This window comes from Phaeodactylum tricornutum, chromosome 26 (assembly GCF_000150955.2).
Source record: "Phaeodactylum tricornutum CCAP 1055/1 chromosome 26, whole genome shotgun sequence".
Classification (NCBI taxonomy): domain Eukaryota; phylum Bacillariophyta; class Bacillariophyceae; order Surirellales; family Neidiaceae; genus Phaeodactylum; species Phaeodactylum tricornutum.
The window spans coordinates 49551-60113 of NC_011694.1; the positions used below are offsets into that span (position 1 = coordinate 49551).

The 10563-nt window shown below is 48.8% G+C and overlaps 3 protein-coding genes across 3 annotated transcripts; 2 read left to right on the forward strand and 1 right to left on the reverse strand.

Annotated features, from left to right (window-relative positions):
* Positions 1-345: 345 nt before the first annotated feature.
* On the forward strand, positions 346-1077 carry PHATRDRAFT_40832 (predicted protein; the record flags this gene model as incomplete). Its single annotated transcript, XM_002184782.1, has 2 exons — positions 346-451; positions 491-1077. 2 exons carry the CDS (start codon positions 346-348, stop codon positions 1075-1077), a joined length of 693 nt encoding a protein of 230 aa, XP_002184818.1.
* A 2355-nt stretch (positions 1078-3432) lies between these two features.
* Positions 3433-8833, forward strand: PHATRDRAFT_49989 (predicted protein; the record flags this gene model as incomplete). Its single annotated transcript, XM_002184783.1, has 4 exons — positions 3433-7656; positions 8345-8474; positions 8584-8614; positions 8722-8833. The coding sequence occupies 4 exons, from the start codon at positions 3433-3435 to the stop codon at positions 8831-8833; spliced, it is 4497 nt and encodes a 1498-aa protein (XP_002184819.1).
* Positions 8834-9511: 678 nt separating this feature from the next.
* On the reverse strand, positions 9512-10180 carry PHATRDRAFT_40834 (predicted protein; the record flags this gene model as incomplete). Its single annotated transcript, XM_002184847.1, has 1 exon — positions 9512-10180. The coding sequence occupies one exon, from the start codon at positions 10178-10180 to the stop codon at positions 9512-9514; it is 669 nt and encodes a 222-aa protein (XP_002184883.1).
* Positions 10181-10563: the final 383 nt, after the last annotated feature.

Genomic DNA, 10563 nt, shown 5'->3' on the forward strand with positions numbered 1-10563 from the left:
GTCCGTGTTCAGAATGTGTTCAGAATTCCATAGGGAGAAATACGTTAACAGTAAAGGGGATGTTCGAAGTTGAACTCACGATCAAAAATCTTTCAGATTAAACAATTAACCCTCTCGTTATATGAACTTCCCTGGCCGACCCAAGCCTATTCCCGACCCAAGCAGATTGTGCGACAAGGCGACGACTTCTTTTTTGGATCACCGTCACGGAAGAGCTACAGCAAGGGGAAAAAGTCGTTCGCTACGCTAGAAAGTTGGTCCCGATATCGTTCACCTGCGGTCAGACCCACCGCCACAACGAACGCACAATATATTCACAACACTCAACCAATAGACTCGTTGACAATGCCGGAAACCCGTGATAAGAAGAAGCGCCGCAAGCTCTGCATCCCCCCCGTTTGCTCTGCTACCGGGAACACTTCCGAGAATCCTAACATGGAAGCCGGTGCAGGTGAGCCAATCACCCAAGAAACGCAAATAACACAAACAGTACGAGATCGGAATGAATTCTCTTGTTTTACTAGGTTCATGTCTTTCTTCAACCCATTGAATGTCGCTCGTATGCGGGAACGCAGCGACGACGATGAGTATGATGACAGTGAGTGGGAAAGTCGTGCATCAATGTTGTCACGCAAGCGGAAGCCGATTCGCCCTCCCAGCAGCGACGATGATCGTAAGCCCGCCGCAAAAACTCCCGGCAATGGTACCGCCACAGCCCCTATAGACCTAACCGGCACCAGCAGTAACGGAACAAGTGGTACAGTCGATAGTGTGAAGGGACAGTCCACTTCATGTATTACTCCTCGTCCAGTTGATCAGATGGACCTGGGCACACTGGAGGTACTGGCAAGATTTCCCTCCTTGCTGGCAGGGGGAAGGTTTTGCAAAGATGTGCTTGGTGTTTGGAGCGTCAGGAAATTCCAAAATGCTATGGGGAGGGGCCATCCTGATGCTGTGACGTATGCAGGTTTCATCTGGAAGAGAATGGGGCAGCCTGACCTGGACATCAATAACTTGCCTCCGGCAATAGAGGAGGCCCGGAAGTTTCACCTTCTGGCACTAGGCAAAGTTGTTTGACAAAGGAAATCCAGCACTGGACCTGTGTTGAGAACATTTGACAGCATAAGTGCAGCCTCAATTGCAAATGATTTAAATTATTCCTGTCTTTGGAAAGCCATTCTGCTGTCGGAAGGACATTGTTACTTTTCGCAGGGATTTTTCTGGAAGCTGGTCTAGCCTGCTGACCAAAACAAAAAGAGTTCCGACTGTGAAGAAGGATAGGCAAATGGCTTTTGATTGGTGTTGTGGTTGACCTGACTGTGATCAATAGAAGCCACGAGAGGGCTGATGGGAGAGCTTTATTCTATTATAATCCAGAAATTAGACAGGTCAATAACAGCCTAGGTAGCAAAAGACAATATACACTACAACAATTCATATCATATTTTGTTCTAGCTCTCTTTGTCAATGCAGCTACTACAACACTCCACGAAACAACGCAGGAGGTCTTTCCCCGAAAATCCACTATCTAGGATTAGCAGGGGTGTAAATTGCACTATTTGGGGAAAACTGCACTAGTTCTAACAAGTATTCAATTTTTGCTGGATAAACTTTTTACAGCTAATAAGGTAGCTGATATTCAATAATCTGTGGTTAATCACGACGATTGTTTACAGCATTTGCAATTCATAGTAAACTAATCAATCCTCTCCCAAAGCGCTAACTGTAAGTTCCTTCGTCCCACAGTTTTGGGCCGTTTTAGATCCCTTGAACGAAAGTTGAAACAAAGAAAGGAGGAGTATAGAGCGAAAGCCAATGCGTCTCCTGCTTCCCAAACAACCAAGCCGACGCCATCGTCCCGACAGGGCGAAGCCGGGAATTCTTACGAACCAAAAAAAAGGAATCGGCAAAGCCTGAGACGAAAAAGTCGTCGTCATCATCAATTCACGACAAACACAACAAGATGCATCGGAAATACCGTCAAAGGCGAAAGGATTTGGCAAGCCTTACGACCAGTAAAGAAGCCGCCAAGGCGAAACTGGAACGTTCCCAGCGGAAAAACGTAACTCTTTTGGATGCACATTGCAGGCGTCTTCAGAAGATTGCGGAATAAGGTGACAGGAACGCCAAGTCACTGTCTACGATTCTTCCTACGAAGCAAAATGACGGAGCAACTTTCGTCCGAAAGGGACATTTTGGAGCAGCCGCTGAAAAAGTGCAGGTAATTTGGCACTGGCAGCAAGCCTGGCAACAAATGCCAAGGACTTGTCAAACAGCGCCTGGCTTTGAACAGGCGCGTCAGCGAATTGGAACAACAGCTTGCGTTGCTGAATAAAGACCTGGCTTTGAAGACTGTGGCGTGCTCCGAAGAAACAGGGCGAATGTCCACCACCAAAGCATAGCTCGAGAAAGTGTTGGCCAGGAACAATGAACTTGTTGAAGAGAACGAGAAGAGAGAAGCTGGTATTCGGGGACTGGTAGATTGCGCCAACAAAGCCGAGAGGGAGGCTCGAGAAGCAACAGGGAAACTCAATAATCTGACACAACAGTCCACCGGAGATCTGAGCACTGCCTCTTCGTCGTCCACTGTGAATCAATTGACTCTGAATTCCCAAATCTCTGTCCTGGAATCCCGATTGGCGTGTCCAGTTTGTCACTGCCGAGACAACGAATGCATCATCATTTGCTGTCGACACATGCATTGCAAACAGTGCGTTGACTGTGAGGAACGTATTTCGATCCGAAGCCAGAAGTGACTAACTCGGACACCGGCGTACGTCAGGGATACCTACACTGTGGGGGACAGCGGCAGACCATTAGTATCAATACACGCCGGACCGCAGTCCAATTAAGCTAGGTCAACGAAAATAGCTATGAAAAATTCCCCCACAATGGTCATTCTTTCTGCTACATCCTAGCACGAGTTACTTGGGTCATCGGAATACGAGCACGACTTGGCCAATTTCAGGCATTGTAGGAAAAGGAACTACCGAGCATCGCTAACTAACTGTAGATTCTGCTTCTCACTGTTGACTAGCTCCAAATTTTGTTGCGCAAACACCATAACACACATAGGTAGTAGGGAGGAGTCATCAGTCCTTTTTCCGTTATGACGCGTTCGCACCTGGCTGGTCTTTGTAGCAATTTGGACCAACTAGTTCGCTGGCACGCGTGTGTCATCGCGACTAACAGTAAGCCATCCAACCATTTCACCATTCCGAGTCCCTTCTGACACACCTCTCCAAGTAAATCCGAGTCTGTGAGAGCGTGCGGCGCATCCAGTGTCTACATACCCATTCGAAGTCTGTAGCGGTCCTTCCCTTTCTTGTGCGTCGGTCGAGAGACGGGAACCGCTGCTCGTTTCGATACCGGGAGTGTGGGGTGAGTGGGGTTGCGCAAAAACCAAACGAAGTGGACTGTGAAGGTCACCCGATGGGACAGTCCGAGTCCACAATAACTTCCCCCCCCAAAGGCACCTCGAGCAATCCACTCGAAGACGGCGGAGCGTCCGCGTCCTCCTCCTCCTCCTCCTTCACCACTCGCCAACCCCGGACCGCTACGAATCTCACGATGTCGCCCCCCCTTTCTCCTCAACCTCGTCCCAGCGGAGGAACCAATTCCCATTGGGAAACTTCCGAAACCGGCGCCTCCCAGGGTTCGGACGGGGAAGTCGTCTGCCACGCCTGCGGCTTTGAAGCCTCTTACGTTCCGGAAGGTATGTTGCACTGTGAACGCTGCCGGAACGTTTCCTATTGTTCCCTACATTGCCAACAGTGGGATTGGACGTCGGGCGGACACTCCGATCTCTGTGTCGACGCTCGGTCAACGGCTCACGAAGACAGTACCACCGGGAGTGCCAGCAACAACAACAGTGGCAGTGGAACTACTCGTCCCTCGGAGGATTCCACCCTCGTCTCCATGGATATAGCCAACGTATTCGGACCCCGAAGTGTCGGATCTGCCTCCACTCCCGCACCCGCCCCCGTGAATCGAGGTGTCCAGCGGAGACCGGAAACGAAGGAAGGCGGCCTCGGGGCCTACCTCCACGCGCACACCCCGCGTACCACCCCACCAACTCCACTCGCATCCCGGTACAATTCTCCCAACGACCAGGACCTCGACGACGATGATCCGAACGAGGGGTCCATTGTATTAGTATCGGACTCGGAAAGTACCGACATTCTCGGAATGATTCAGGAAGAATCCGAAGGAAACGAAGAACCGGAATTGCAAGGTTCCTGGCGATCACGGGACAATCCGTTCCACAAATCCGCTTTGGGAGAAACCTCGTACGACTCGGAACGGGACGAACGGGAACTCATTCTCGCCACGGCCCCCGCTGCGACGGTCCGGGACGCCCACGAACACGCTCAAAACAACAACAATAACACCGTCACCGCAACGGCATCTTTCGCCAGCCCTCAACGAGATTCGCTCAAGGCCTTTCGGGCCGTAGCGTCCGAAACCACCAACGTAGAGAGCCACGGCAAACATAGCCTCAAAGGCTTTCGACACGCCTACGATGATGCCCCGTCGAAAGAAAAGATCGCTTTCTCACACACACTCATCCGCCACAGTGATACGGCCGATGACACCATGAGTACCACAGGATCTCATCCTGGCCAAGTGAATGAGGCTACTGCGAACAGGACAAACCAGAACGCGACCGCCGTCACGAATTTGGCCCTCAAAACTAGCATCAACAAAGCTTTGCGAGATTTCGAACGCTTGTATGGAGAGGAAGCCGCACAGCTGGCTGTATTGCAACTCACCCAAGGTCTAATTACTGAAGACGACGTTATTGAACAAGCCAGTCAAAGTCCGGACGAGTCAGAACAGTACAATGAAACCACAACCGAGTCTGGGGACTCATCCCCAGCAGATCCGAAAAGTTCACCAACGATTGTAGACCAGAGCCTGTCAAGTTGGGGCTTGTCCGGCATAGCGTCGACTGAGGGGTTGGACAAGCCATCCGCGCACAGCACATCGTCCCTGATCACAGAAAATATGTCTCGGGACTCCAAAAATGCTGCTACCTTATCGTCATCCTCGTCGTCGCAACAGAATGCGTTGGCCTTTGCAAGTCCTCATTCCGTTGGGGCCACCACCACAGCCGCATCTACGGCTCCGCTTTTGACACCCGCTGAGCCAGAAGACGAAAGTGCTTGCAGTGACGGATCCTTGTGCACACCTACTGAATCGTCGGTACAAGCAAAGCCATTTACGGTCCATACCCCCCGGTATCTTCAGTACCGCAATTCCTTGTCCAAATCTACCGCCAAAAGTGGTTTGCCAGGAACGACAGCTGTAAGAGTTGCACACGACAGTGATACAATTAAAACCCAGGATACAAAGAATCGTGCAAACCGACAAAAGGAGCCTACCCAGAACGGAGCTGCCTTGGTCGGTGAAATAATAGAAGGTGCCGCTGCCGTGGGCACCAAAAGGACACTTAGCCCCAATGACCCACCAGAGCAGCTAAGGGAAGCGTCACGAGTCGTGCCGCCTCCTGCGATTGTGGCGACTCCGACGGAGACGTCTAACCAAGATTTTCCACCGTCTATTCATGAAGAGAAGATCGCATTATCCATGCCCCGTTACCTGACGTATCGCTCGTCGCTGGCCAGATCAGTCGACAGAAAAAGCTTTTCTGTCCAGCTTTCTGCGCAAGAACTTGAATCCTATGAAGTTGGCCAGTTAAGAATGCCGGGCAATGGAAAACACAATAATTCCGATGTTCCGGCGGTAGTCGCTACGGTTCAGGACAACATACATGAAACGGAAAGGGCCAAGACGGCGACGGTAGCTGCCGAGATGTCGAGCAATTACGAACTGGGGAATAATGAATTCAGGCAATCTTTGTCTCCATCGCAGGTAGAAGTTGAGGCTAATAAGATGAGCGATAGTACAGGACTTGCCGATGCTATTGGCGGAATTGCAGCCTTGGGGTCGGGGGCTGTTGCTCTGGCAAGCACGAAGAAAAATTCTGACAATAACCAGGTAATATCCAATGTGTTGCTTGCAGATTCAGAGCTGGGTCTGGAATCCCAGATGGTGCCGATCATGCGAAAACTGTCACCGAATGCTATTAAGGAAGGGGCACCGTCTCGTGCGGAGAGCTTTTACTCTCGCTATCGGGCCTCGTTGGCTCAGAGACTTTCCCAACTCTTTATTGTAGAAGATGCGATGTTGTCTGGCGATGACTCGGACGATTCTTTGAATGCCGACGAAGAGCGAGAACTCACAGACCAGCTTTCTTCGTATTTGGAGAAGGGGAATTCCAAAAGAACCATTGAAGAGAATGCATCTCGACCCGGCGCTTTGGGACACAAGAGCTACGATGGAATGAACAGCTCCTGGAGTGGTTTCGACGAAGAAAATTCTGTGGACGCAAACATCGACGGCTCTCGCAGCAGCGAAGTCTGCGAGCGAAAATTTCAGACAGCCTTGGTTACTGACGCGGGTGCAATCAATTTGCGAGAAGCTCGAGAAAGCGCTCGAGCTGAACAAGCTCGAAAAATTGAGCTTGCCAGATCAAGCTCCAAACAAGTCATGTACCAGTCCGTATCTCAAGACTCGAAACCCTCCAAAATGACAGAGAGGCGCGCAGCTCCTCTCACAGTAACCAGGAATCAAGAAAGTTATAGTGAGAAGCGGATAAGCCGAAGCAATTCCAGCTCTTCTGTAGAAGATGCTGAGACTGCGTTATCTGCAAAACGAAGAGCGCCAGCCCCCATCAGTAGTCAATGTTTTGCTCCGAAAGTAGCAGAGTACAGAAATCGGAAACGTTGTGCGATGCTCGGCTTCATTTTCCTTCTCGTGGTACTTCCTCTCGCAATTGGACTTGGGGTTGGACTTCGTGGAAGCAATAAAAATCGCTCGACTAACTTTCTACCAGACACACAACCCCCAGCAGGATCAAACCCAACTCCCTCGCCTGACACGCAAGAACCTACGAATTTTCTGCGTACGCGGGCGCCCTCGCAGTCAACGGACGATACACCAGGATCACCGACCATTAATGCTCCTACGCAAAGCCCAACAGCTCCACGAATGGAAACCCCCATCGTTTTGCCAATTGAATCTCCTTCACCTTCCAATCTCAACCCGGTATCTTCGTTGGTTCCCTCCATCGCGCCCACTCCAACAGTTTCTCTATCAAACGCTCCTAATATCATGGATTCATCCCAAGCCCCAACGGTACTGTTGCTAAACCAAGAGCTCTTCAGGATGCTAAGCGATTTGTCTGAGGACAATGGAGCAAGCATCCTTCGCCCCTTCACACCGCAGCGCCGAGCGTTCGAATGGCTTGCATCTACTTCAGACCTCGACACTTTGTCCAACACACGAAAGGTTCAGCGATTTTCTTTGTCTGTGTTCTTTTTTACTTCGAATGGTAGCCTTTGGCGTAACAATTCTGGATGGCTAACAGAAAGTGATGAATGCACATGGTACTCGAGGTCTGGGCGCACAACTTGCGATGGCAGTGGAGTATACCTGCACTTGGAATTGGGAGACAACGATGTGGCAGGAAGAATTGCCACAGAAATTGGTTTGTTGACAGGACTTCGACGTTTGGACTTGACAGGTGGTAGTGGAAGTCGCTTGAGCAGCACACTACCAACGGAGCTCGGAGTACTTTCCGACCTTGAGTTTGTGAGTTTCCGGAACAATTCCATATCTAGAAGCATACCGATCGAGTTGGGTCAGCTTACGAGACTCCAGCATCTTGACTTGAGTATGAACGTGCTTAGAGACTCGATTCCGACAGCCTTTGGTCAGCTGGCAGCCTTAGAAACGCTTGATCTAGGACACAATACTCTTTCCGGCTCCATCCCTACTGAGCTCGGCCGGTTGTTGACTGCGCGAAGTATCAAGCTGAACAATAATATTCTTACTGGTGCATTGTCCACTTTTATTGGTCAACTTTCTGAATTGGAATTGCTTAACCTTGCAACGAACCAGGTGTCGACCATCCCGACCGAGCTCGGACAGCTCACCAGCCTTGCATCTTTTGATTTGCATGAGAATAGGGTGAGGGGTCGTTTTCCTACGGAAATTGGCTTCTTGACCCGTCTTCACTTTCTGGATCTCAGTAACAATGCCTTTTCTGGCACTCTACCCACGGAGATTGGGCTATTGCAAAATACTCTTCGCCAACTGAACCTTTCGAATAATCGATTTTCAGGGGAAATCCCTATTGAAATAGGAAACCTCGTAGGGCTCTTCAGCCTGCAGATGCAATCGAATCGATTCATAGGTTCCGTTCCTGAAGAATTTGATGGACTGCTATTGATTACTACTATCCGCATTGACAACAATGATCTCTCTGGCATGGTGCCAGAACAAGTTTGTGACCACTTCTCGAATCGATTACCAAAGTTTTACTTGGATTGCGGAGGTAGTCCCGCCAAGTTGTCTTGCCCGCCAGGAACTTGTTGTACTTACTGCTGCGAAGAAAGCACTGGATGCGAGTGCGTGTACGCTGGTACCAGCTTTCAATTCTTGTGTTAATGCAACAAAAGTGCGAGGGTTGCTACCTAACGTAGCTTGAATTTTGTTTTCGCTTTCCCTATCCTTCAGGAATAAATGTGAAAATTTGTAAACTGAAAATGTAAGTTTTTTTATTTCGACGCTTCAAAGAAAACGACTCGAGACCTTCAAATACGCACCAAAGGGAGAAGCAAAATAGTCTTTACAGTAATACTACTTTAGTTCTAGAGTAAGGGTCAGGATCGTTGGTGCGCTTGAACCACTAATGTCTAACAAAAAAGCAAGCCTTGACATTAAGGTTGACTGTGAAGTGGACGATGATGGAGCTAATTACGAGTGACCGTGGTATTACAGCGGCAAAAAAATTGGGATAACAACATTTGGAGTCGCGCTTTCTACATGACAATTTAATTTCATCCGGCGGAACCGACGGGATGCAAGTTTACAGTTACATTTACTCCTCTCCACTTGTATGCTATTACACATTGAATCCGACTAGAATCACTTGCATCACGTATTAGACTGTAGAATATAAAAGATAGATATGTTTGATTGGAGAAAACGCTAGACTTCTTAACCTAGTGCCAGTAACAAAAAGAACTTGTTAGCACCTTATTTCTGTAGCCGAATATGAGTTCTCAGGGATGTTGGTTACAGCGGAGCTGGGACGTTTTGTAGTCGTATTGCTGGTCTTTCGGGGCGTATATAGGAGCGCTACAATCGTTACAGGGTGCGCTTTTTATGGTTTGTCGGATCCTTTGGAAAAGAAAACAATGTAAGAAGCGTAGTTGTTGATCAACAAATCGTATTTGCAGAAAAGATATTTGATTGCGACTCCATATTGCTGACTTGGTACAGCAAACCCCATTCGGTCTCGCTTGCAGGTGCCATTCCAGTTGGCAGATTCAATTCTAATGTATTAATCATGAGTATACATACATTATGACAGACTGACTGCATTTGCGCAAAAAAGCTGAATGTACAACCAATCAAAATAGCTTCTATACAGATAATCTACCTATACCGAATAACGCTCGGATTGTTCGTCCGCCTTCTCTATGTCAGAAATGTCGCCGAGCCTGTTGAAAAGCTCTCTGTTGCTCCACTCCAGACTTTCGATGCACTTTTCCAGTTCACACAGCCTCGGTTCGAGCTTGCTCATCAGGGCGCTCAAGTCTCCCTGAGGTCTTTCCTTGTATTCCACAGACTTTGAGACTTGCAGATACGGTTGACGGGGCACTTCGGTCTTCTGGTATACTGTGTCCCCTGCATTCAGGGTTTCAAGCATCACGGGCGATCCCTCGTCCGATCGAGCGTAATCAGAATCGGTATCTGCTTCCCTGCGTTCAGAAATCAAAGCGTAAGACTCCGAAGACCTACGTCGTGACCTGCGCTTTCGGTAGTCTCGCAAGGCTTGCATCAACGTCAAGACGATATCGGTTTCGTCTATAACTTCCTCCCACACTGTTTCTTTTTTGCTCTTTCTCAAGAATCTTCCTCCCATTTCTTTAATGACATGAATAAAACGCTCTTGTACGAAACGCCGGTGTGCCGCCGCTCCTACTTGCTGACTATATTCAAGCCAGTGTCGCTCAAGTAGAGCATGGTAAATGCTGTGCTGTCTTCTGTTGTTGAGATTGCCGCCACGACCAAACACGACATCGCACGCACGAGGATCATTGACCATATCGAAATCGAATCACAATGATAGTTGACTGGGAAGGTCTTGATCTGGAATCATCGCAGATCAAGAAATGCAAGGTGATGGCACAAAAGTTTCGAATAGAAAACGTCGGGACAAAGTTTGTGTGTGCTATGGTACGGTCGTTTCGTATTTGTTATGAAAATGACTAAGGGTAACCCTCCTCTAACTTATGATTCGTTGTAAACCCGGATTTTGGTTTGCGAGGATGACCTGTGACGTAGTCATTGGGGTTGTCCTTCGGTCATGAAACTACTCTAAACCTGGGTCACATTAAATAAACACTTTGCAAGCTATACTTATATTCCTTTACATGCTTTGTTGATCAACATGCAAATTGATTGTCACCGTGTGTGTGGGTATGGTCA